Source organism: Hippocampus comes, unplaced genomic scaffold, assembly GCF_001891065.2.
Source record: "Hippocampus comes isolate QL1 unplaced genomic scaffold, H_comes_QL1_v1.1 scaffold106, whole genome shotgun sequence".
Lineage (NCBI taxonomy): Eukaryota > Metazoa > Chordata > Actinopteri > Syngnathiformes > Syngnathidae > Hippocampus > Hippocampus comes.
This window is the reverse complement of record NW_017842055.1, coordinates 1099429-1124959: the sequence shown is the minus strand read 5'-3', so window position 1 is coordinate 1124959 and position 25531 is coordinate 1099429. Positions and strand designations below refer to the sequence as shown.

Here is a 25531-nt window from a genome sequence, read left to right as displayed (position 1 = left end):
CCCCCCCCCCCCGCTTTTATGATAGCGTGCAAGGTGGCCGTTGTCATGACCAACAGGTCGGAGCAATTGCTTCTAAGAATAGCTGGTGTCCGGGATTGGCTGCTTGAGCTTGGGTTGTGCGGGACACGCCTTGGGATCGGGCGAGCGGGGGCGGAGCGCCCGACCGAGGACGGATCTGCCGCGCTCGCAATGAATTGAAGCGCTTCTTGAGAAAAAAAAAAATGCTCTTGCTCCAGGCTCGTCCCTTAACGCTGCCGATGGGGGCGGAGTTTCTTTTGTCTGGAGCAAAATACGCAACGAAGCAAAATATGCGAGTGGAACTGGGCGACGGTTGAATTTGGATTTCTTCCGAGCGGCTCGGCCAAACGAGCTCGTCGTAATTCCCGCGTGAGTTCGGACGTGCCGTCGGACCAATTTGGGGCGACGGCGTGGATTTTCTGCTCTCTTGGGGGGGGGAGAAAACGGACAGCGTCGAATTGGCACGGAAAGGGCTTTTGAGTGGGCGACAGAAACGACGGCGCGACGATGAGGGAACCACTCCGCGGGACTCGCCGGGAGGTCCGCACACGCTTTCTCGCTTTGCCTTTGGTCATTTCGCAAGCGCGTCCGAATGGCGGGGGGGATTCTTTCAAGTCAAACGAAAGACGTGACGATGGGGTCGGGAGGGGGCTCCTTTTCAACACCACTCACAGCATTTTGCGGTTACGGGGCTCCCACTCTTCCACTCGCTTTTGATTTCTGGACCTTTTAAGGACTTTTGAGGGCTGATTCCGCCATATTTAAGGACGTTTTCTCCACTCGGGAAGGAGCTTCGCGGTGGATTTCATCAACACAAAGCCACATTTCACTGAGCGGGTGTTCAAATCGTTGCTGCCGAAGGAAGGGCACCTCTTTATTTTTCGGGGCAATCAGCCAACCCTTGATTTGACATCCTGTACTGTTTGTCAAATTGGACCGAAATGTTTAAGTCGCAACTATGTCAGTCTCCCCAATTAGGGAGGGAAGTTCGTCTTGTCTGCGGGTCATTTGAGCCCAAGCGCATTGACACTTTTGCCGTGTGTGTGTGTGTGTGTGTGTGTGTGTGTGTGTGTGTGTGTGTGTGTTGCTGCAAGTAAAAGCAGCGAGCCTCACATGACAGCAGCTTAGCGCATACTTGGGCAAGGCGCAGAGCGCGCGCGTGGACGTGCGCGTTCACGGCGGTGACGCGCCAGCACGCCATTGTCCGCGCCGGCCAGGCTTACCTCCTCCTGGTAGAAGTAGATGAGGTCCGCCAAGAGCTCGCCGCACACGCCGCACACGAAGCAAGCCGGGTGCCAGCACGAGGCGCGACCGGCGCGGGATGCGAACACCGCCACGTCGCCGCCGCCGATCCGGCCGCCGCACTGACAACAGACGCAAGAGGAGACGCGGTTCCAACACGAGAGCGCTCGGAGAGTCGGCTTCGTAAAGGCGGCTCTTTTTTGTCTTTTCGGGGGCGTCGGGACCTGCTCGCAGACGGCTCCCGTCACGGTCACGGGGAAAGGGCGGACGTCGCCGCGGCCGAGGTTCTCCCGTTTCCGTTGGTGACTGAAGAGCTTCAGCTCCCGCTTCTCGTCGTCGTCGAGACCGTTGCAGTAGCGGACCTGAACGGGCGGCAACGAGATGAAACGGCATTTTGCAACGCGGGAAATATTTGACCAAACGAGATCGAGTGGACCATATGAGCGAGCGGCCGAAGCAAATTGGGAGCTTTCAAAACAAAGAAATTGCATTTCCCGCGGCGCTCGGCTTTTTCGCCCGGTTCCAACACGACAAGCGCGGTTGTCTTATTGTTCTCGTTTGATTTCCCACCCGGGACGAAGAATCCATCCGTTCATCATCCGTCCGCCCCTCAACCGTCACTTTCCGTTCCGGTGACGGAAATGCATCGGAAGCGCTTTGGCGGAGTGAATTCGTTTTCTTTCCACTTCTGAGGCATCGAGCGGGCAGTCAGACAAAGCAAGATTTGGCCGTCCGCGTTTGACTTCCGCCGTCTCGTCTCCCGGGAGGAAGCGGCGGACGATGACGGGGGTCCGTGGGGACTCTCACCTCAGTGTCGTGGGGCGGCAGCTGGCGCAGGAGCTGCTCGATTCGGTATTTCTCGCCCGGGCTGTTCACGTAGGGCACCTTGTCCTCCGGGAGGGAGCCGTAGTATCGGCGCACCTGACGGAGACACACCGCAGGACGCGTTGGCGCGGCGACAATCGTGACGGCCCTTTCCATTTTGGACGGGTCACTCCCAAACGGGGGAACCGCTGCCTTTTTGACCGCGGCCGCCATTTCACACTCCGATCTGTTTCGCTTTTGTCCGCGTGCGCGGAAATACGTATCGATCGGCCCATTTGGAGCAAACCCGGACGGCTCCGCGCGTTTCGTCACACTGAGCGCTCGGCTCCTTTCCAGATGAGCTTTGAGCAATGACAGCGTTGACCTCATGGAGCGGTCACCTTATCGTTTTCGTCTTTGCTCTTTCCAGACACATCTCATCAGGAAGAAAAAAAAGTTTTGATTTAAGACCACGCAGTGACTCACACGCGCTGGCACGCAAACGCTCGCAGCTGCGTCGGGTCGCATTTACGGCGCGCCGGCAAACTTGCCTTTCCGTCTCTGCGCATGGACAAAGGGGGGATGGATTAGTGACGCGTGGATAAGAAGCGATTAACACGTACGCATGTGCAAAGGCGCTCAAGTGGGCGCACAGAAGCAGGATTGGCGCTCATCCGTCCTTTCTAAACGAGCGGGCGGGGCGTTCTTTGCATTGCGGAGGAAGACGACGACCGTCGGCGCCGTGCGCTTTGTGGTCGGCGTGCTCTCGCGCTGTAGAACGGAGGTCAGGCGCTCAAAGGCGAACGCGAGGCCGCGCGCGCGGGGGTCAGTCGTGAAACTGACAACGTTTGAATGGCGGGCTCCGCGACGAGGGCAAATAGAATGAGAGCGGCAGATTGCAGCGGGGACAACGGCAACTTTCTTTGGTCGAGGCGAATCGTGAAGAATGAAAAGGCGAGCGAGGCCATCGACCGGGCCCGGGACGATCTGAGCAACTCCTCCGTCACATCGACGGACCGACCGTACGCGCTGGTCACTGACGCTTTCTCCGTCGCGCACCGCCGCACGTGCGGCTCCGGCACGCCTCGACCGTTCCGACGCCGCCCGACGGCGTCGCTGGAAATCATCGGCCGTCCGACGCATTTGCGACTCGTCCGGTCGAGGTCAAACACTGATATGAACTCAGCGGGCGACGACTCGGTCGAGCAATGTCACAAATCAGCCTTTCCAAAGATCGCGAACGATCCCACGCGAGGCGTTCGTTCGACGCTCCGTTTTTAAAGCCCTCGCATCGTACGGCCGGACCGAACGGCGAGGTCGGCGAGCCCGCGCTCGAGCGTCTCCGATGCGCTTTACCTGTTCGGGTTCGAGTCCCGGCGGCACCCAGGCGTACTCCTCCAGGGCGCAGCCCGAGTCGTCGTCCGAAGTCGAGTTCCTCTGGAAGTCGTACGTCGGCTTGGCCGGCGCCTTCTCCGATTCCACAGGCATGGCGCTCAGCGCGCGCTCCCCCCGCCGACGCTTACGATGCGCACAGATCTTCCTATTGTTAGAGGGGGGGCAAGGGGGGGGGAGCAACCACCTTAGATTAACGCGGCAAATTCCAAAAGCACGCTGACATCTTCAATACGTTGGACATAAATCGCCATTTGGACGTTTTCATGACAAACAGACACCGTCTCGTTCATTTTTAGGCCGATGAAACAAGTCTGAAAGCGCCAAAGGAAAACAGCAGCCATCATTTCGCAGCCTTTTTATGGAAGAAATCCAAGTGTGTGTGTGTGTGTGTGTGTGTGTGTGTGTGTGTGTGTGTGTGTGTGTGTGTGCGCGTGTGTGTGCGCGTGTGTGTGTATGAGCCCCAAAAGATGACATACTAAGCTGGAACGTGTTGAAGCAGAAGCAGACAACATGCAGATGCAATTTGAATCCGTCTGTGTTCCGGTCTAGCCAGCAAGCATCTCTCGGCCAGATGGCATCGAGGCCGCACAACAAAAGACTTGGTGGCCGCTGGCAAGCGCACGCGAGCTTGACCGGTGCGCTCCAGGGGGGAGGGAAGGGGAGGGAAGGGAAGGGAAGGGAAGGGAAGGGAAGGGAAGGGTGGGACACTCCGGGACAGCCGAAGCGCCTCGATTAGTTGGAGATGAAAATCAATCGTCGATACCAGCAAAAATACACGCAAGGAGAAAAAGAAAAGAAACGAATTGTGATGGAATTCGGACACGACTTTTCCCAAGCGAACGCGCTCGTCAGCCCGCGGTCGAAACGCGTCAAATGCAAACACGGCGTGTGTGTGTGTCTCGCTCGCTCGCTCGCTCGCTCGCTCTCTCGCTTACCTCGTCACCGAGCGCTCGCGCGCGCAGCCGCAGTCCCGAGCCGGGCGCTAGCGAACGCTGCAAAAACACGTCTGCCACATCGCACCCGCTGGCTCGGCCGCAAACCGCCCTCCCTCCTCACCTCCATCCGCGATGGATGCAAAAAAATGTCGAGGAAGAATCGTCCAAAAGATCAAAAGACAAACAAAGTCCTCGGACCGACGGCCCTTCGCGAACACATTCGACGCTCCCGCCTACGACGACGGTCGGCGAGGATCGAACTTGGAGCGCGTGAAAAAGTGCCGCTTTGTCGCGAGCGCTCGATCCCCAAAAGCGCAGCTCGATTCCGACGGGCGCTTTCGATTTCGCGGCGTCGGCGGTCCGAGAGACGATTCGCGCGAAGCCCGACGCGACGCGAGCGAAAGCGCCGCGCGGCCACCCGACCGGAGTGCCCCCGCCGAACAGCGGGACCCCGGATCAAGCTCCCCCCAAAATGGCGCGGCCGCTTCCTGTTTGCGCCTTCGCAATAAAATCGCCGGAAGCCGCGAGCGTTCGGACAGTATGAACGTGTTTGTTTTTTGGGAACGACCGCGATACTTGATCCCATTTGAGTCGGAGCGATCGGGGTTCCGATCCCTCTTCTTGTGCGGAGCTGCAAATTCTCCTCGTCCGCGCGTTGGTTTTCTCCCGCGCTCCCAAAACGGGCTCGTGAGGCCAACCGACTCGCGGACTCTTGAAATTAGCCGTCCATGCGAAAGTGAGTGGCAACGCTTGCCATGTCGAGATGTGCCCCGCGAGTGATTGAGCGGTCCGGGGTGTGTGCGGCCCAAAATCAAAAATCAGACGGCGAAGGCGCCTCCAAGTCACCGATGACCCAAATGACGACAAGTGCAAGAGAAAAAAAAAAGGGCTTTATGGAAGCCGGGGGGTAGAGGAGGCGTATCTCGCTTTTTGCATTAGTCTGTACTTTCTGGAGTTAACTTAAGACACACACGCGTGCGCGCACACACTTGACTTTCCCTCCCAGCTAATATCCCGGTGTGATGTCAGCAAGTTCATGTCCCGACAGCGGCGTAAGCAGCGGTGCTCCGAAATCATTTGCATGTGAATTCCATCTTTTTCCCGAATCAAGTGGCCCGAGGCGAAAGGCGCGAGTTTGCGTCGTACGGATAAGCGCAGATAATCCGCGCGGGGGAACGAGGAGGCCGCTTGCTGTCAACAAAGCAGAGCTGCTTCACGGAAGAAGCAAGATGGAACAAGGACGAAAGGCCAACCGAGCGATGAAAAGGAAAGCAGAATGAACGCACGCCTTCAACCGATAGCGCCGTCGAAAGATGCCGTTGCGCGGGCGTCGTGCTGGACGCGCACGCGGGTCATATCGCGGAAGCGTCGCATTCGCGTGACGAGTCGCGTTTGTGTTTTCAAATTGGAACGGGGCAAACGCGACCGCGGTCGCAAAACGGGGAGGGGTGACAAGTGCGGCGCGCCGTCACGACGGAGAGCGTCGCCGGCCAAAAGCATCCAACCTCCGCCTTGCGATCGGCAAAGAAATGGATTTTCAGACGAGTCGAGGCACATTTCGGGCGCTTGACGGTAGCGGCCGCAACATCGCAGAGGAGCCGGATGAGGTGGCTCGGGCATCCCATGTGGACGCCTCCCCGGGCGAGGCGTTCCGGGCAGGAACACGCCGGGGTGGGCTCGGGACACGCTGTAGAGACCGTGCGGCCCGCCTGGCCTGGCCTGGGAAGGCCTCGGGACGCGCCGGGGGGAGGGAAGTCCGGCTTTCCCTCATAAAGCCGCCGCCCCCGCGACCCGACCCCGGAGAAGCGGCGCTCAACGGATGGACGGATGGAGTTTCGCCGTCGCCGCAGAAAAGCCACGCAGGCGGGCAGGAGAAGACGCAAACTCCAGGCAGGAAGGCCCGAGCCCAAATCCAAGCCTGCGCCTCTGCGCTGTGAGGCGGGCGTGCTAAGCCGTCCTCCGCCACGTCGCCCTTCAACGTAAAGAACAATCATTGAAATCGATGGAGATCGATGGATAGAAAAGGGAGCGATCGGTGGACACCTGAACGAGTACGACAGCAAGGTAAGTGCGGCTTTCCCGTGAGCAGCGTGCACTTTGCTGCTCTGCGCTAATTGAGTTGTTTGCTTTGGGGGGGGAGGGGTTCTCGAGCAGAGGGGTGAAATTCGGCACCCTCCCGCTCCACGGGTCGAGTCAACTTGGGAGATCCCGTGTCGACGCCGGCACGCTGCTCATCTCCCTCCAATGGCAACAGCTCGGAAGGAAGGACGGGGGGGGCGAGACGGCGGTCGGCGGGACAAAAGCAAACTTTCTCCAGGGCCGACGTCGACCGGGTGCAAACGGTGGAGCCGTTGCGACTCGCCCCCGCCGCTTTGACTTTTCCACTTTTTCAACGTCGGCCCGAACGCGAAGCGGACGTTGGATCGGAAGCCGACGACGGAGACCCGCCGAGGAACGCGACGCCCTCGGCCGTCCGTTTCGACAGACGGCTGAGAAATCCATTTTCGGGGGGAGGCCATCTTTTGCCGGCGAGTCCGCGACGGCGCGCTCGGCATACTCGGACGCGCCGGAGGAAGAGTCCTGGCGAGCGCGAGGTGGAACGGACGACGATCGATTGGATCCCGATCGAGATTCTCGAACGAGCTCCGAATCACTTGGGAGACGTTTCGAGGTGGTGAAAACCTCCGCGCGTTCGTTTCCTTCTTGAACTCTTCCACGCTCGCCCCAACTCAGCGCCGGTACTAATTAGCCGGTCCTGCCGCGCCCGTTTTTTGGGCTTTCTTTTTTTGTCGGAAGAAGCCTTTGATCATCCGACTCGTCGCAACGTCTGACGAGAACACATTTTAATTGGCTTCCTTTTTTGGTTTTTTCCTTTTTTAAGTCTTCCGCAAGAGCCCCAAATTGGAAAGGAAAACATCTCCCCGACTTGAATTGCTCATTTGCACCCGACCAAGGTCGCCTCATTCCAAAATCGACGGCGCTCTTGCATAAAAAGCTCATTAGCGGAAATCAAAGGGAGCTCTCCCTTCCGCGCAACAGCACCAAGATGCAAACGGACGCGCAAGCGACATTCAAAGCGAGATCCAGACGCCCCGAAAAGCGTTGACGCGGCGGGAAAGAGCCATCTTTCCTTCCGGCGGTCCGCTTTTTTGCCCCGATAGCTCGGCGGCCCCGCGGAAAGCCGCCGCGTCTTCGGGCGACGCGCCTTTGCCTGAGGCGGCTGTGCCGGTCTGAGCTCGCGCGCGCGTCAAACAACAAAAGCGTACGAGGTCCTTTCGGATTCTTTGTCTGTTTTGGGATTTTGATTTCGTTCCAAAAGGCGCCACCTCCGGTCAAACGTCGGCTTTCCAACGTCTCTGTTCTCCACCAAATCGCTTTTGGACCCAAAATTTCCACTTTTTGGATGACGACGGAATTTCGGTTCTCGAACAAAATGAGCGCACTCCAACGCGCCATCTGAGTGGTCTCGCCTTCCCTACACGAGGAAGCGACGCTTTCCATTGTGAGCAGACGTGTTCAAGAACCATTTTGATTTGAAAAAGAGCCCGCTTTCGGTTTTCCGACAGCCTTCCGGAAGGCATTGTGGACGAAAAGCGAGGTTTGACCGGATTTGATTTCATTGCCGAAAATGTTTTTCAATTGGAGTTTTGTTCACCGAAAGAAGCTTGGCGGGGACCGGCTTGCGGAGTTCCCGTCGCAACGTCGAGGCGAGGAAAGCCGCCGTGTCTTCTCGTGATGATGAGAGTTAGGGGGGACTTATTGGAGTTCTGCTGGCGATTATTCGAGTGACACGAGGGGGTCAGTATTATCCCCGGGCTTGCTCACGCAAGGTCGCCATTCGGAGGAGGAGGCGAAAGGCGTCTCGTTCAAGTCGACATACGGTAAGATGCCGCGGGCGGACGGACGGACGGACGGACGGACGGACGGACGGAGGAACCCTCGCGGGAGACGAGTGGCTCCCCTCCCCGGCGGCACGTCTCTCGTCGCGGTCCCGATCGGATGACGGAGCGCCAAAGAATTGAGGCGGGCCGGAACGGCTCGGGTGTCACTGGCGCGGCGGCTCCCTTTTGCGGGCCGCTCTTCCTCTGTCGCTTCGACAATGGATGTTTGCCATCCGACACCCGTCGGCGCGCGGGAGGCGGGACGTGCGCCACCTGCGCCGATCCTTCGAGACACGCCCGCCACGTCAACAACGACAACGCCGCCGTCGCGACTCATCCGCGCTCACCGGGGCAATCGCGGACAAGACCATCGACTCCATCGAGCGGCCCGTCGCGTCCCGCAAAAGGAGGCGGTCTCTTTCTTGGGGCGTGTCACTTCAACAGAGGTCCTCGGCCCCAGTGTCCGACTTTCCAAAGTAGAGCTTTGGCGCCACCTTGCGGCATTTCAGCAAGAGCGCCAAAATGCACGGAGGTGAGTTTTGACAGTCGATCGTTCGGGACAAAAAAAAAAAAAAAAAAGGGACTAGTTGGCGGATTACCGTCGTGCGAAAAGGAAGCCGAGACGTCCAGCGGACGACTGCGTCCAACTCGGCCGTTCCGAAATGAGTCGCATGCTGGCAAGCGGCCAATCTTTTTCCATTCACGTTTGTCACCTTTGACCGGACGACACGAGCGCTTCCTGTGCTCTCTCTGCCTCTCATTTGAGAAAATACCGTCTACTTCTGCGACCTGCGTCACACTTTCACACCACAATGAGGACGGTACCTTGCAAAAAAAAAAAAAAAGGCTCTATTAGCTTGATATTGAGCTCGTGCGTCGTCGGTGATGCAAGCGAGTTGTTTTGGGTTGTCTTTGACCAAAACTTGTTGGAGGGGGAAAAAAGAAGCGGCCTCCAAAAGTCGCCGTCCACGGCGGCATCGAGACCCGCTTGCCGGAGAGGGAAGGAGGCCATTTTTTGAACTGGCGACCCAAGGCGGCATTCCTGCTCGAGGGCGACCGGGCCCGCGGGTATTAAAGCCCGATGAACCAATGGACTTGATTTGCAGGCCCGAGACGGAAGCAAAGCCGAAATTTCACGCACGTTTCGCTATTTGGTATTCGTATGTGCACGCTTGCCGAGTGTCGACGCGCGTGCCCGAGTCTTCAGACTTGATTTCATTTTCGTCCTCAAATTCGTCAACGCTTTGCGATGCTCGGCGGCGGCGTTTTGCGTCGGGCGCAGGTGGACCTGGCGAGCGGCGAGAACTTCAGGCGCCGCCGGGTGGCGGACGAGCGGGCGCAGGAGGCGACAAACGGCAGTCGGTCTCCGGTGGCGCTGAGCCGCGTCATCGCGGCTCTGGCGCAGAGTTCAGGTCCGGTCCCGTACAGGTGCGGCGCCCGCCCGACCACCGGTGTCGATGGCGGAGCTGGAGCTGACCTGGTTGTTGGCCCGCTTCCTGTAGGGACTCCATCCTGACGCGTGTCCTGCAAGACTTGCTGGGGGCCGGGGGGGGGGGGCACCAAGACCACCATGGTCGCCACTGTGCCGCAGTTCTTCAATGACGTTGAGGTGCGTTTGTCCCACCGTGTTAAAAAAACAAAAAAAACCCAAACACTGAGATGGAGATGACATGGACTTCTTTTTATGGCCCTTCATCTGTACATGATGGCTCATCTGATTCCAAACGACATCAATGCACGGATGAGGATCTGGAGCACGTCTTTGCGTTGCGCACAGGAGACGCGGGTCACGCTGGAGAACGCCAGCAAGGCCAGGAACATCATCATCGAGCCCGAGGTGGACCAAACGGTCAGAGAGCGGGTGCCCACGGAGGTGAGGCCGGCACCGCGGCGCACGCCGGCTTCCCATCAACGACACGCTGCGCTGTTCGCCATCTGATGCACAACATGGGGCCAAAGTGACCCGGCCTTGTGTGATGAATTTGGCGTAGTTGCAGTACATATGTGACACCCGTGTCTCATCCGGATATTTTTTGAAGTTGATCCAAATGATTTTGATCGCGTGCAGCCGGCTCAACGCAGTCAAACGGAGGAAATTCGACACACCCTTTATATGTCAGTGTAGGCCGACTCCTCATTGCATTATCTTGTTTCAGGTTTCACAGCAGTCTCTCGCTCTCTCTCTCTCTCTCTCTCTCTTTCTAGTGCTGTCAGGCGATTAAAAAATCTTGCCATTAATTAGGGTCTGTGTAATTCATTTAATTTGAATCTCATCTGAAAAGGAGTGGGAAAACCCCAATTTTCATTTTAAATTGATTACATTATTGAAGCAGATCAAAAGTCAAAGAAAAAACGGCGTTAGAACGTATTTTCTTGTTTTTGGGCAACCATTATCTTTGTGCTGTATTTGAGACTCGTCAAAGTGCTACCTGCAACCTTTAGTTTCCACCGCGAGTTCCACCATCACTGTTTTTGTGAATCTCCAAAGAATTACAAAAGAAAAATCAATTTGAACATCGGGAGTGCCTCGGTTCACATATCAAGAACGGTAAGGATGTCTGGAAATGGCGTTCTTGGAACGTGAAGTCAGAACGCACTTTGCGTAACATTTTCATGAAACTTGTTGACTTGAGCGAGTGACCATGAAAGCATCCCGTGTAAGGAAGGAGCGGATATTGGAAAGAACAAAAGCCTTTCGTGCCTTTCGAATGGTTTGTTTTGTTTGTGCAGTTGCAACACCCTCTCCTCCGGTGGCGAGTTGCTTATTGCTACGTCACTTTGAGTTGGGTTTATATTTCGGCCAGGGCGGCCTGGTGGCGCAGTGGCGAGCGAGTTTTTTTTTTCGTATTTTCCTCCCGTGACGCGCCGTAGGAAAGGAGTGGCCAGTCGGCGTCGCGAAATATCTGCCGGACAGATTCTGGGTGGCTTCCCCGCCTATCGGATCGCCACAACCAATCAAAGGTCGCCACGTCACCGCGGGTTGAATATTCATGTGGTTTCGCGGGCTTTCTGTACCGCGTGACTTGGTTTGGCGGGAAAGCGAAGGTTTCCGAGAGAAGACGCGAAGAGGACACGCGCGATGGCGGTGAGGCGCTTTCCGTCTCGGTTTTTCTTTTTGTCTCACCGACGCGCCGTCGGTGTTCGACGTCGCGCGTCGCCGAGTGGACTTTGGGCGTGTGGGGGAAGAAAGTCGGTCCGACGAGATGCGGCGATTCGTTGAGGACCGAGCGGCTCCCGAGTGCTTTTTGAAGGGACGTTCATGACGCTAACTTGTTCGCTTTTCCGTCCAACGCGGCTCCGAAAACGAGCTCGGTCAGCTCACCGATTCGTCTTCGACAAAGACAATCGTCGTTATTCCACTGCTCCCTCTAAGGGGCTCCCAAAATGTAAAATCGTGTCCGCGTGTGTGTTGGGATTCCATTTTCTCTGTCTAAAAATGTGTCAAGTAGCAGCAAAAAGGCTGATTGTCGTTGATGCGCCGCGGGCAGGATTCATCCGAGTCTCAGCACGTGGGCGCCGGCAGCCCCGAGCCGCATTCCCGGAGGGGAGACCTGACCTCCAGCCCCGGCAGAGACCTGCCCCCCTTTGAGGACGAGTCCGAGGGCCTGCTGGGCGACGTCACTCTGCCCGGGGACGACGACGACGACGGCGAGGACGGCGATGGCGAGGAACTTATCGGGGACGGCATGGAACGGTGAGGAGCGCTGCTGCTGCCGCTCACACAAATGACGGGCAAGTTCATTGCGCCGTGCATTGCTGCAACTTGTCAAAAGCAGCTCGTTGACACCCTGATCAAAGTTGTACGCTCGCCTGTATTTTACCGCAAGATTGCGGCAAAGCACAACTTTTGTCTTCATGGAGCAACTCGACTTCCTTTCAGTAAGCCATGAACCCGTGGCCCAACATAAAATCAGAAGAAAGCTTAGCCCCCCACCCCCCAAAAAAAGAATTATACTTGCCTGAAAAGGGTGGCAAAGCACATCTTTTGACCAAACCAAGTTCCTCAACTCCCAAGTTCTTGGCACTATGCTGTCAAGACATGCGGAGAAGCGCTAATTCCGTCCAAACCTCAACGAGCACGGTTTCTTGGTTCTAAGATGGTGGAAAAGCGCTACCCTTGTGCAAATGAAGCTCATCTACTCACTTCTACATAGTTGTCGGGCACCATGATGTCGTAGGGTGGTGGCAAAGTACTCGGACCATCCAAACGTTTCGGGCACCGACATTGTAGCAAAGCGCAACCGTTGTCCAAATGAGGCCTCCCACGGGGGGCCGTTTACAGTCGCGTTTGAGGTGTCGCGACGAGCGAAAAAATCTCGCCGTCAAAGTCTGTTTTGAAAATGGCTGCCGGCCAACGTGCCAAGAACAAGCTTCGCGTTTTGTGACTCGAACGCTTGATTCATGTCTCCAACTCGGTGGCATTTTGCAAGCGCGCGTCGACGTGCCGGTGGTCATCGGTGCCTTTTTTTTTTTTTTTTTTTTTTGCGGCGGCGGCGCCGCCACAGTGACTATCGGCCCATCCCGGCGCTGGATCGCTACGAGGCCGAGGGGCTGGACTTGGATGAGGAGGACCCGGCCGAACTGTCCCCGGGAGCCCGGGCGGCCGCCGAGGAGGCCATGAGGAGGCGCGATCGCGAGCGGGGCTTCGGCGCGCGCCTCAGGAGAGGCCTGCTCTACGGTCAGACACGCCCGGCCGGCCGTCGCGCTGCGCCACGTTGCCTTTTCGCTCCTTTTGACTCTGTCGGACTCTTTGAATTCTTCTTTTGGGGGAAGCGCGGAACTGCGGACGGGGGGGGTCGTTGTTTTGACCGGGCTCCGTGGTTTGATGAACAATACGCGCGTGCGTGATTTGGGTGTTTGTTTGGCGTCCTCAGACAGCGTGCGCGGCCGAGGGCGCGGCCGAGGGAGACGAGGAGGAGATGATTGAGAGTATCGAGAACCTGGAGGACATGAAGGCGAGTCCCGCCGGCGCCCGCCGCCGCCGCCGCCGGCCTTCGGCGCGCTCACCTTCCTCCTCTTGCTCGTCAGGGCCACACGGTGAGGGAGTGGGTGTCCATGGCCGCCCCCCGCCTGGAGATCTACAACCGCTTCAAGAACTTTCTGCGCACGCACGTGGACGAGAGCGGCCGCAACGTCTTCAAGGAGAAGATCGGCGACATGTGCAAAGGTGGCTGACAATAGTTTGGGATTGTCACGACATTTTAGTTTTGACCTTATTTTCTTCACGCCGATTTCTTTTTTTCAAGAATGCTTTGTTCGTTTTATTTTCAGCACGTGGCGTTCCGAGTAAGATGAGCGGTCGCCGAGTATTGCGTAATAAAGCAAAGTGGGATTCTCAAAGGGCTTTTTAACCTTGGATAACAGGCGGGCGGCCAAATCAATTCATTTGGACTGAAGCCCGGAGGCTCGTGAGAAGGGCATGGTTTTTTTCTCCACTTGAATTACTTTGCGAAAACGGATGATGCACTTTTAGTTTCTTTTTTTTTCTGTGTGTGTTTATTTTGTTCTCTTCCTGCGGGGCTCTGCGTGCGCGTGTCATTTTAAACTCGAGTGCGTGTTTGTGTGCGCGAGCAGAGAACAAAGAGAGTTTGGGGGTGAACTATGAAGACCTCGCGGCCAGGGAGCACGTGCTGGCTTACTTCCTTCCCGAAGCCCCCATGGAGATGTTGAAGGTCAAAGCAGACGAAACGACACCCCTTGCGCTCGCCGCTCCAAAGCTAACCTGCGTGCGCTTTCCTTTGCTCCCTCTTGTTCTTCTTTCATTCCTCCCTTGGTTCCCCCCCCTCCCCCATCAGGTGTTTGACGAGGCGGCCAAAGAGGTGGTCCTGGCCATGTACCCCAAATACGAGCGCATCGCTCACGAGATCCACGTGCGCATCTGCAACCTGCCGCTGGTGGAGGAGATTCGCTCGCTCAGGTGAGGACAACGTGTGTGTGTGTGTGTGTGTGTGTGTGTGTGTGCGTGTGTGTGTCCGTTGATGGCGGGGGGTGGGCATGCCTCCAGTGAAAAATGAGAGCAAGACACACTTGGAAAGGGGGTCCAGGTTTTGGGGAATGATGGGTGGTCTGATGCATCGGAGGGGGGGGGCTGAAACGGCCAGCATGCTCCTTTTTTCGGGGCCGTGCGGCTACATTGGAAGGGCTTTGCGGAAGATCCAGAATCGATGGGTGGGGGTTGGGGGGGGGGGGCGTCACAAAAACAACCTTGGCCTTTGTTTCCATCTGCGTTGAAGCCTCCCTTTTAGTCCGGCTGTACTGCAGCGTCGCCGTTTGTGGTCCGGTCTTCTCTGCAGGCAGCTCCATCTGAACCAGCTCATCCGCACCAGCGGCGTCGTGAGCAGTTGCACCGGCGTGCTGCCGCAGCTGGGCATGGTCAAGTACAACTGCAACAAGTGCAACTTTGTACTGGGGCCCTTTTTCCAGTCCCAGAGCCAGGAGGTCAAACCGGGCTCGTGTCCCGAGTGCCAGTCGCAGGGACCCTTTGAGATCAACATGGAGGAGGTGAGCGACCGCGACGCCGCCGCCGCCGTCTTCTTTGAGCCTTGACGCCGCCGCCTCCTCGTCTCACCGCGGTGACTTTTCTTGAAATCCCTCCAGACCGTCTATCAGAACTATCAGAGGATCACCATCCAGGAAAGTCCCGGCAAGGTGGCCGCCGGACGTCTGCCGCGCTCCAAAGACGCCGTCCTGCTCGCCGACCTGGTGGATAGCTGCAAGCCGGGAGACGAGATCGTGAGCGCGCCGCCTGCGCAAAACCCGCCGTCCGGACGGACGACGGACGCTCCAAAATCCTCTGCGCTTTCAGGAGCTGACGGGCATCTACCACAACAACTACGACGGCTCTCTGAACGTGGCCAACGGCTTCCCGGTGTTCGCCACGGTCATCCTGGCCAACCACGTGGCGCGGCGGGACGAAGGCGTGGCCGCGGCCGAGCTGACGGACGAAGACGTCAAGGCCATCGTGGCTCTGTCCAAGGACGAGTGCGTCGGAGAAAGGGTGAGGGAGAGGAAACGGCAAATCCATCTTTTTCAAGAAATACCCGCGGATCCCAATATCGCGCTTTGACTTCAAATTGAATGAAACCGATGGCAAATTTCCTTCCCCCCCCCCCTTCCCCCCCATGTATTCATAAGAGACATATTTTGTATCCAACGCACAATAAAATGAATTGACATCCGTCACAATTGCGCCCCCGATCGGCAAAGAGAAGGATCCCAAATGAAAATAGTTGCCGATTAATTTTGACAGCTCTCGTGGACATTTTTCTTTCCTCGTCCGGTCTGCAAATCCTTCTCGTATGTCCAGATCTTCGCCAGCATTGCGCCGTCCATCTACGGCCACGAGGACATCAAAAGAGCTCTCGCCGTGGCCGTGTTTGGAGGCGAGGCCAAGAATCCCGGTAAAAGCCTCGTCGCTCGGCCGCCGTTTTCGGACCGCTCGGCCGTCTCGCCGTAGTTATCGCGTGCCTTTGTTCAGGTGGTAAACACAAGGTGCGAGGAGACATCAACGTCCTCCTGTGCGGAGACCCCGGGACGGCCAAGTCGCAGTTCCTCAAGTAGGACGGGATGGAAGATGTGCGCACGTGGGGAATATTTGTTGCCGTGATGTCACTTGTCTCGCACAGGTACGTGGAGAAGGTGGCGAGCAGGGCCGTGTTCACCACGGGCCAGGGCGCGTCGGCCGTGGGCCTGACCGCCTACGTGCAGAGGCACCCCGTCAGCCGCGAGTGGACGCTGGAGGCCGGCGCGCTCGTGCTGGCCGACCGCGGCGTCTGCCTCATTGACGAGTTTGACAAGGTAGGCGCCTTGAAGTGATGCCGCGCGGCGTCCCGCCGAAGCTAACGCGTGTGGCGTCGGCGCAGATGAACGACGCCGACCGCACGAGCATCCACGAGGCGATGGAGCAGCAAAGCATCTCCATCTCCAAGGCGGGCATCGTCACTTCGCTGCAGGCCCGGTGCACGGTCATCGCCGCTTCCAACCCCATCGGTGAAGTCACGCGCACACGCACGCACGCGCGCCCGCCCGGCGCTAACGGCCAGCGGGCGTGTCCTTCCAGGTGGCAGGTACGACCCCTCGCTGACCTTTGCCGAGAACGTGGACCTGACCGAGCCCATAGTGTCGCGTTTCGACGTCCTGTGCGTGGTCCGAGACACCGTGGACCCCGTCCAGGTACGCGAGTGACGCGCAAGCGCCGCTTCTTCACGCGTGGACCCAGGCAAACACCCGCACAATAAAAACGGCACAGTCACACACAAATTGGATTTTAAGCATCAAAAACACCACCCGCGTACACACAGACCACACATTTGATCACGTGTGCATGTGCGCATGCACACTGGCCACAGTCGCACTCACTCACCCACACACTTACTACTTATTGTACTTTTTTTAAACTTAATTGGTTTCAGATTTATTTGGGCTTTTTTTTTTAATATGGAGTATTTGTCAATTGCAATATTTAAAAAAAAAAAAAGTACACAACTCCAAGTCTTGTGTAATAAATCACAATTCATAAACATAATCTAAGATGTAGTTTCAGTTTTTGTTTTTTACACATTTTTATTTTGAACTTCTTCGTTTCAACAAAAGTGCTCTTTGACTTTTGGGTCCGGAGCTCTAATCCTGCTGCTTGCACAGGACGAGATGCTGGCTCGCTTCGTGGTCGGCTCCCACGTCAAGCACCACCCCGGCAACAAGGAAGGGGGCGTGGCCTTGGAGGAGGTGCTGTTGCCCAACTCGTCCAACGTGGCGCCCATCCCTCAGGAGCTCCTCAGGAAGTACATCATCTACGCCAAGGACAAGGTGGGTGGAGCCTCGGGCTGTCGGTCGAGCGCGGCCGTCCTCCAGCCGGCTGATTGACGGCCACGCCCACGCTTGTTTGCAGGTTCATCCCAAACTCAACCAGATGGACCAGGACAAGGTGGCGCGCATCTACAGCGACCTGCGCAAAGAGTCCATGGTGAGACACAAACACTCACGCTCGGTGCTGACACACGGGAAAACACAGTCACGGTTTACAAACTTGTATATGTCAGAAATGACACACACACACACACACACGCACACGTTCGTATGCTCCGGTGCTTATGCGCAATCACACCCGTGGCGTCTCACAGGCGACGGGCAGCATCCCCATCACGGTGCGCCACATCGAGTCGATGATCCGCATGGCGGAGGCGCACGCCAAGATGCACTTGCGCGACTACGTGATGGAGGACGACGTCAACATGGCGGTCCGCATCATGCTCGAAAGCTTCATCGACACGCAAAAGTTCAGCGTCATGCGCAGCATGCGCAAGGTATGCCGTGCCGCCGCAAGCTAGGAAATGGACGTGAAAAAATCCTCAAGAGGCCGATATTTCTGTATTGGACTCGTTCTTCTCCGCAGACGTTCTCTCGCTACCTGGCCTACCGCAAAGACAACAACGAGCTGCTGCTGTTCATCCTCAAGCAGCTGGCGGCTGAGCGCGTTTCCTACCAGAGGAGCCGGTACGGAGCGCGCGACGACACTATCGAGATACCCGAGAAGGATCTTCACGACAAGGTAACGGCGCTCGTAAGATAACCGCTGCCAAACGCTGGCGTCCGCAGCCAATTGCTGGTTTCGGCTTTTGGAATGGTGAGCCGAAACACTCGAGTCAGTCGTTAAATGTTCCCACCAAATGCTAATGTTTGTGGCTGAATGCTAAATGCTAACATCGACAGCTGGTTTGTGCTGAAACATGGTCATGTGACTCTTAACGTGTTTGGTACTGATCCGACATCAACTAAAGAAGCCCCGTGCTAATTGTTCAGTGGAGAAAAAAAAAACTGGCATGTTGCCTATTTTCCTTTGTTAGCAATGAGAGAGGAGGGAAAAAAAGCACCCTCAAAATTGAAAGGTTTAGTCCCCCGTGTTAAGTGCAAGTTGCTACCCGTTTAGCTAACGTTGGCCAACTTGTGTTATAGGCTCGTCAGATCAACATCCACAGCCTGTCTTCGTTCTACGACAGCGAGCCGTTCCGCACCAACAGGTTCACTTACGACGGCAAGAAGAAACTCATCGTGCAGCAGTTCTGAGAAAAATCAAAACGGTCAACCTGTAAATAAGTGTACATGTTCGTTCCTCTCCCTTGTTCTCGATTAAACGTGACTTTGTTGTACGTGTGTCGGGAGTTCTTTGATGGCAACGTTCAGATCGATGGCGAGCGCCAGAGTTGAGAGAAGTTATGTTTGTCTTTGGAATCGCGTGACGCTTGCGTTCCTACAAATATTTCCTGATTAACAGTTGACATATGCACGTTCGATAATCAGGTTTTTAACGGCCAAAACTGTGCGCGTATGTGGGTGCGTGGTCACATTTGATTGGCGGACTGTGACATGGAGCAAATGGAGGAAGCGCCCTGACTGACCAACAACAAAGGAGCGGTCAAACAAAGACCAGACAGCAGGAGTATTTTCCAAAGCAAGTGCTCGGTTTTTGAAGACTGTTTAGCTGTAACCCCCTCGCATGGGTAAAATGGGCGCCTATCTGCATGTGTCTGCTTTTCATGTCAAAATCATGTGAGACATCTGCCTTGGAGGACTTTGTTTCGAGATTGCGGTGTTACTGAATCTTTGCTTCTTGTGCTCTGTTGACAATACCGGAGCAGACCGTATGACCGAAATTAATTTCCACTAAAAAAAAAAAAAAAAAAAAAAGATCCGCGGTGGCCGAACTAACTCCTGAGAATAGCTTCAATGTAACTACAATGATACCCAGCAGAGGGCGTCATTTTTCTAGGGTACCCTGACCTGGAGTGCGAGACCGAGTGTAAAAAGAAAACACCAGTTAAATGGCGAATAAGCCAATCAATGTGACCATAAAATTCCAAACAAGACCGGAGGTACCGAGACTAGAGGAAGTGGCGGGCGTTTCTTCGAGTGCGGAAGAGCGTCGGCCTATGAATATGAAGATTACCGTTACGTGGGCGACATTAATTAAACAGCAGTCCTGATGTTTTCATTGAGATTATTATGACACGGTTAAGTAGCAAAAAGTTCAATTTGGTTTAAAACAAAAAAAAGCATGACATTTAATAGAAAAAAAATGATTTCAAATACAATAATGCTTTGAAGTATTTGATATCGGCGGTACTGGCTCGATTATTGGTATCACTATCGAGCCGCTGATGGTGTCGCGGTCCCCTCGCCGGACTTGTGTGCGGGTAGCCTGCGATCGGTTCCCACTAAGTGTTGGTGTGCTTCTGGATGCTTGTTCGTCTCTATGTGTGCCCTGTGACTGACTGTCGGCCAGTTCAGGCCAGGGTGTAGTCCGCCTTTCGCCCGTATTCAGCTGGAGTAGGCCGCAGCACCCCCCGACAGCCACCCTCGACACTCCGGGATGAGCTGTACTGGCTTGAAAATGGATGGACGGACGCACTATCGAATGATACCGATATCACGAGCATCGAGCGGACTGGCGTACCCAATGACGTTTCCGGTAGCTTTTGGGTGGGCGGGGCTAGCATTCCGAAACGAGACCCGCGCGTGAGTCGCTCCGCGGTCGCTACTGAGCGCGCGTAGGCGAGTCGGTCTCTCGGAACTCGTCGTCCACCTACCGCTGCGTTCTCCATCTGGCGTGCTGCGGGCCCCGCGTCAGGTTAGGATGAGCCTTTCGACCGAGGCGGGAATTGCGGCTTTGCTGGCCGCGGCCGCGTTGCTGTGCTCGGTGGCGGCGGCCGACTCGCTGCCCAACCAGCGGCCCGTCGTCGGTGAGTCCCGGCCGGGGGTCCGTTCGTGGCGCGCACGTGCGAGGAATGTTCTGGAAGGTCACCGCGACGGGCGAGATTCGGCGCGTTGCACGTTTCACCTTTGCTTGCCTTCGGTGCGCTCGTGGGCGGCTCTGCTCAATCTGAATTTGGTTTCAAAGGTGCAGTTGGAGCTTGCGGGTTTTTCGACATGTGGCGTTTTATTTTATTGAACAAAAGTGCGCATCGTGTCACCTTTGCGGAAACCTGCCAAATCAAATGGAACGCTTCGATGACCTTCTGAAAGGATTTTAGGACAATCCCTGCAGCCCGAATAGCAACATCGGAGAAATTGATCATTTGGCAGGGGTCTTCGTTATTTCTTGTACACACGCGCACACACAAACGTTGTAAGCATTTGTGAGGACATGAAATGCATCGCAAACTGCAATTTGAAGCTTTTGAAACAATGCGCTTGCTCGGTTTGAACATATTCAACAGTAAATGTCTTTTGAGTTCAATCTATTTGTTTTATTATTCCTTTCCAAAACGGCACTGCAATCCGAGTATGCTGAGGATTCACAACGACCTTGCTCCGAAATGTTCCGATGAAATCATCCATCCATCCATCCATCCGTCAACCAATCGGTTTTCAACACCGCTTATCCCGAACAGCGCCGCGGGAAGTTGCTGGAGCCTATCCCAGCTGACTTCGGGCAGAAGGCAGACCGCACCCTCAACTGGTCGCCAGTCAGTCGCAGGGCACGTCTAGAGACCAACACCCATTCGCACCCATTCACATCCGCACCGAGTGGGAACCGATCCCACGCTGCCCGCGCACGAGTCAAGCGAGTGTGCCGCTGCACCATCGGTGACCCCTTCGTGTCAAATAATGGACTCAAATCGAGCTATTTTGTCAGCTATATGTTGAATCAGAAGGAAGTTATGTCAAAAACAAAAAAATGCACGATTGCACGTTTGTGATCAGCAGCTGGCCGAAGCGCGTTGCTCTTTTGTGACTCCGCATATGACCCGCTTGGTGCTCGCAGGTGTGCTGGCGCAAGAAATCCTGCCGGAAGACCCCTTTGCCGCGGGATCCTCCTACATCGCCGCCTGCTACGTGAAATATTTGGAGAGCGCCGGCGCCCGCGTGGTTCCCATCAGGTACGGTGCGGAGAGGACGGCCGCAAAGCGTCGGCGCGGTGGTTAGCGCCGACGCTTTGCGGCTTGGAGGTGAGGGTTCTCGTCCTCGCCGAGGGCTTCCGAAAAGAAGAAAGCCGTTGATGAAGCTTTCACAGATCGAACGTTTTATAGGAGTGAAGAGAAAGACGCAAGTGTAATTTGGCACTTTTCAAATGGCAAATGGACGTCATTCTTGCCCTGATTTGGCGGGATGCGCTCGGACACGCCGAGTGTGCTGGTGCCTCATTTGCATAGGCCCGCCCACACATTGACACGCAAGCAGCATTTTGAGCGGGAGTCGCACCTTTCGCAACGGGCTCACGTTGCTTTGAGGCGCGGGGGCGGGAATCTTTTCTCTTTCGATGATTTCACAGTCGGAACCCGGTCATGAGATTTCCTCCCGACTGCCAAATTCAACAGTGAATATGGAAATGCGACAAGTGTTTTTCTTGTCTGGTGCTTGGCCCGACTTCTCCTCAAGGCGCAAGCGATTCACTTCGAAGCAGGTGTCAGAAATGCGAGCGGCCCGACTCGAGTCCGTCGGCGAGCTCGTTCATTTGACCCGAGTGCTCCGACTTGAGGTGCGGGCGCCGTGTGGCGGCAGTCATCTCGGCTCGCGAACGTCAAGCGGCGCTTTGTCAAGGTGGAGCGCCAAAGGGAGGCTTCGGGCTATTTCATTTCATGGCGCTCCCGCTTCAAGTTGACACTCGAAACATCCATCCTTGGTTTCAAACAAGCAGACGGTGGTTGTTTTTTTTTCTTCTTCTTAAGAATGCCACTGTTAGCTTCATGCTAAGATCCAAATGAACATCCCATTGAAGGGCTTGCGACGAGTCGTCCATCGTTGCGGTGTCGTAACGGAACGGACGGTCGTCACTTTCAACCCCCTCAAATGCTCTGCGAGTGAATGTCATTATGACACGCCTCTTCCTAATATGGCCTTTCTTCTTACGTTTATGGCCAGGATCAATCGCACCGAAGAGGAATATGTCCAGATATTCTCCACAATTAACGGGTGAGCCGAGCAAGCCGCTTCTTCTTCGTCGTCGTCTTCTTTGACAGCATTTTTTGTTGTCGGTTTCGTCCAGGTTGCTGTTACCGGGCGGAAACGTGGACACCGAGACGTCGCTGTCCACGCGAGCGGCCAAGATCTTCTACCGCCTGGCTCTCAAGGTAGCTTCCAAGCCACGCCGCCTACTTTGATCCCATTTCCTACGAGCTATGTCGTTCGAAGACATCGTGAGGCTTTCCGATGGCCGACGTGTCGCGCAAACGTCCTCGCGCCCTCTGCAGGCCAACAACGCCGGTGACTACTTCCCGATCTGGGGGACCTGTCAGGGTTTCCAGCAGCTGACGTTGTTGACGGCCGACAGGAACTTGCTGACCGTCACGGACACGAGGAGCGCCGCTCTGCCGCTCAACTTCACGGCGGGTGAGGCCTCGCGCGAGACTGCCGCGTCGGGCCCCTTCCATCATTTTGCGTGTCTTGCAAGTTCTTCAGGGGAAGATCTCAGACCGGCGGTAACTTGTTGATGGCAAAAAAAGGCTGCTAATATTGAATGTTGTTTTCTGCACCAGTCAATTGTTAGCATAAAACAAATCAAAGCTAATGGGGATATCGGTCAGTTTTTCCGAAGTTCCGCGTGTTCCTAGAATCATTTTTGGCATTAAGGGGAAAAAAATGATGAACGTTCGCATCGCATTTGTTTGGCATAACTTTGGGGAGTTGTTGTGGCCAAACCTTGCAAGGATGCAAGTCGAAGAACTTCAAATGTTTCCAACTGCGATTGAAGTACTGTAGCGAGATAAACCGTCTCGCATATTAATTGGTGATTCATTTGCCTTTTCCTGTACAACCGAATGATGAATGTTTCATCAGTCTGACGTTTGTTTCTTGTCATAGGAATGAAATGAACTGCTCGTGTTTGTCAGAAAATTCATCAAGCCTTCCCACCTGCCCGCCGGCCCACTCGGCTTGCTGCCTAGCTAGCTCAAACTTAGCGGCTTACTTGCCAAACCTGTCTCGTCTTTTCTTTTCCCTTCTGCGCAGACTCCTCGTCCAGCCGTTTGTTCCGTAACTTCCCCGCCGACTTGATGCGGTCTCTGTCCGAGGACAACATCACCGCCAACTTCCACAGCTGGAGTCTCTCGCTTCAGGTACTTTGGTCGGCGCGCGTTACTCCCGTCCGTCCGCGCGCGCCTCGGGTTCCCGCTTTCTAAATGCCGTGTCGTCGCTGGCTGCCCGCGCACTGACCCGTCAGAACTTCAGCCGGAACGGCAAGCTGAAGAGGTTCTACAAGGTTCTGTCCACCAACACGGACGGCACGACGGACTTCATCTCTACCATGGAAGGTTCTGCCCCTCCGCGCGCCCCCCCTTGTCGAATTCGCGCCAGATAAAAGGTTTTGATCCGTTTGTGTTTGCGTTCTCAGCCCGGCATTACCCGTTTTACGCCGTGCAGTGGCACCCCGAGAAATCCCCGTTTGAGTGGGTGGACAAGCCCGGAATGGTCCACTCCACCCAGGCCGTCCGAGCGTCCTTCTACACGGCCAGTTTCTTCGTTTCGGAAGGTGAATGCGGCGCCGAGCTATAGCGTCACACCCGCCTTCTGTTGTCGGCTACGAGCGAGGATGACCTTTTTCTCTCAGCAGAAGGGCCGAGCGCTGCCGACGCGGCTCTCGGTCAGATTTCCGCTTTGCCTTCCTTCAGTTTTGAACCACCCTAGCGATTCCCCCCAAAAAATCTGACTCAGGCTCGGCGAAAGTTCCAAAAATCGATTATCAGCCCATGCCAAGTTCAAACCCGAGTCCGCAGGGGATTCTGGTCCGATCGTCCACTCGCTTTGCATGACGTCGTGTCCTTTGCATGGACGGCAGATTCTTCGGTGACGTCATCGTAGCCGACTGCCCTTTGCCCTGGCAATCGAGCACATCTTTCTTTTCACGCCTGACGCAATGCAATGGGTCATGATCAATACAACCCGTTTTATAATTCAATCAATCAATCAGTCATTGTGTTCCTCATGCGTGCCTAATTCAATTACTCTCCTCCCTGGCCGCCTTCCGTTTTTCCTTGGTTTCCTCTGTGCCTCTTTTCCTTTCTGCCTTCCTTCACCATGGTCGTCTTCTCTCTTTCAGCGATGAAGAACCAGCACAAGTTTTCCAGCCCTGCAGAGGAGGAGCAAGCCCTCATCTACAATTTCTCTCCTGTCTTCAGAGGCATCAGCTCCATCTTTGTGCAGAAGTACTACTTCGATTGATACACTAAAATTCGTGTGTGTGTGTGTGTGTGTGTGTGCGCGCGCGCGCGCATACACGCGCTGCAAAGTAAAACTGCGTTGGCAATTGTCTTCCACTAGATGACGCCATTTCACGTCGCCCACTGGACGTAATAAATGTCGCTGGAGTTCGGCGTGTCTTCATTGAATACAATTTTGAAAAGTAAGAGTTAAAAATAACAATGACATAATATATTAAAAAGAAATCAATCATAAGTAATACACGCAAATGTTACTGACAAATACTGTGCATTAAATTGCTTTATTTTTAACCTACTTACGTAAAAAAGGAAAAATAACAAACTCAATTGTTTGTTTTGTATGTTTGTGTTTTTAGGGGTAAAAAAATGTTCATTCATAATTCATCATTTCCCTGTTATCTTTCGCCGGCAGCCACATCGACTCAGGCGCACGCGCGTGTGCTCACGCCACAGCGTGTGTATAGTGGGGATGAGATTTAGTGGCGAGGATTATCCAGTGTGAGGATTTCCCGCCTCTTTCTCACCTGCCAATCATCCTCAGGAGGCCCCTCGAGGAAGATGACAGCACCACCACCACCACCACCATCATCATCTGTGAATTATATGACCACCACCAACCACCTTCAAATGCTTTCAGTCCAAATATCAGAAACGACTGTTGGCATGGTGCAATCCTCAAGTGATTGACAGCACCAATCAAATATGACCGTTGATATTTTGTGAATGCTATGAGGTGGTGTGCCTAATCAAGTGTCCCTCCCATGTGGAGAAGGCCATCCACTTGCGGGCGGTCCAGCGTTCGCTGCCATAATCTCGTCTCAGAGCTAACGAGATTGCGGGGCCGCGCCAGGACACGGGTGCGCGTTTAATGGGGAGGGACGGACGTGGACGTGAACCCTCATCTTTGCTGGGCCCGCCAGACCGATCCGGGAGGGTGCCGATTCGCATCGTCATCGTCCCCGTCCGTGAAGCTACTCCTGTTAACAAAGTTCAGCGGTGACTCGGCTTACGGGTTTTGCGTGACGAGCCCCGCTCTGACTGGCAAGCAAAAATTGGAGATGTGATCGCTGTGTGGTGGCAATGAGCTCACTCCACAAGCAGCTGT

General features: G+C 55.4%; 3 protein-coding genes and 1 long non-coding RNA gene across 4 annotated transcripts in view; 3 read left to right on the top strand and 1 right to left on the bottom strand.

Moving 5' to 3' along the window:
• Positions 1–4856, bottom strand: part of LOC109510308 (prickle-like protein 2) — an 8983-nt gene extending 4127 nt beyond the window's left edge. Inside the window, 5 exon segments of the mRNA XM_019860522.1 lie at positions 1166–1382; positions 1485–1622; positions 2068–2181; positions 3421–3604; positions 4395–4856. Coding sequence (XP_019716081.1) covers positions 1166–1382; positions 1485–1622; positions 2068–2181; positions 3421–3552 — 601 coding nt within the window. The 5' untranslated portion in view covers positions 3553–3604; positions 4395–4856.
• A 4691-nt stretch (positions 4857–9547) lies between these two features.
• Positions 9548–10238, top strand: LOC109510309 (uncharacterized). The gene is made up of 3 exons (XR_002167103.1): positions 9548–9703; positions 9778–9884; positions 10053–10238. It is a non-coding gene; the product is annotated as an uncharacterized LOC109510309 (long non-coding RNA).
• Positions 10239–11284: 1046 nt separating this feature from the next.
• Positions 11285–18420, top strand: mcm2 (minichromosome maintenance complex component 2). Its single transcript, XM_019860520.1, has 20 exons — positions 11285–11360; positions 11764–11969; positions 12781–12989; positions 13154–13230; positions 13304–13442; positions 13850–13947; positions 14071–14192; positions 14569–14776; positions 14873–15007; positions 15081–15272; positions 15582–15675; positions 15753–15831; positions 15901–16072; positions 16138–16264; positions 16335–16447; positions 16916–17080; positions 17163–17237; positions 17395–17577; positions 17667–17822; positions 18227–18420. The coding sequence occupies exons 1-20, from the start codon at positions 11355–11357 to the stop codon at positions 18335–18337; spliced, it is 2667 nt and encodes an 888-aa protein (XP_019716079.1). The 5' UTR covers positions 11285–11354; the 3' UTR covers positions 18338–18420.
• A 1261-nt stretch (positions 18421–19681) lies between these two features.
• Positions 19682–24577, top strand: LOC109510306 (gamma-glutamyl hydrolase). Its single transcript, XM_019860519.1, has 10 exons — positions 19682–20010; positions 21036–21150; positions 22133–22183; positions 22257–22341; positions 22462–22600; positions 23219–23325; positions 23430–23520; positions 23601–23738; positions 24306–24436; positions 24494–24577. The coding sequence occupies exons 1-9, from the start codon at positions 19905–19907 to the stop codon at positions 24425–24427; spliced, it is 954 nt and encodes a 317-aa protein (XP_019716078.1). The 5' UTR covers positions 19682–19904; the 3' UTR covers positions 24428–24436; positions 24494–24577.
• Positions 24578–25531: the final 954 nt, after the last annotated feature.

Bases quoted from the DNA above. Each gene is read 5' to 3' on its own strand.
- mcm2 (XM_019860520.1), top strand. The intron at 14,193-14,568 runs GTGAGGACAACG...TCTTCTCTGCAG, and splicing joins GAGGAGATTCGCTCGCTCAG to GCAGCTCCATCTGAACCAGC. The intron at 17,823-18,226 runs GTAACGGCGCTC...CTTGTGTTATAG, and splicing joins AGAAGGATCTTCACGACAAG to GCTCGTCAGATCAACATCCA.
- LOC109510306 (XM_019860519.1), top strand. From the start codon at position 19,905: ATGAGCCTTTCGACCGAGGCGGGAATTGCGGCTTTGCTGGCCGCGGCC. The intron at 21,151-22,132 runs GTACGGTGCGGA...GTTTATGGCCAG, and splicing joins GCCCGCGTGGTTCCCATCAG to GATCAATCGCACCGAAGAGG. The intron at 23,521-23,600 runs GTTCTGCCCCTC...TTGCGTTCTCAG, and splicing joins CTTCATCTCTACCATGGAAG to CCCGGCATTACCCGTTTTAC.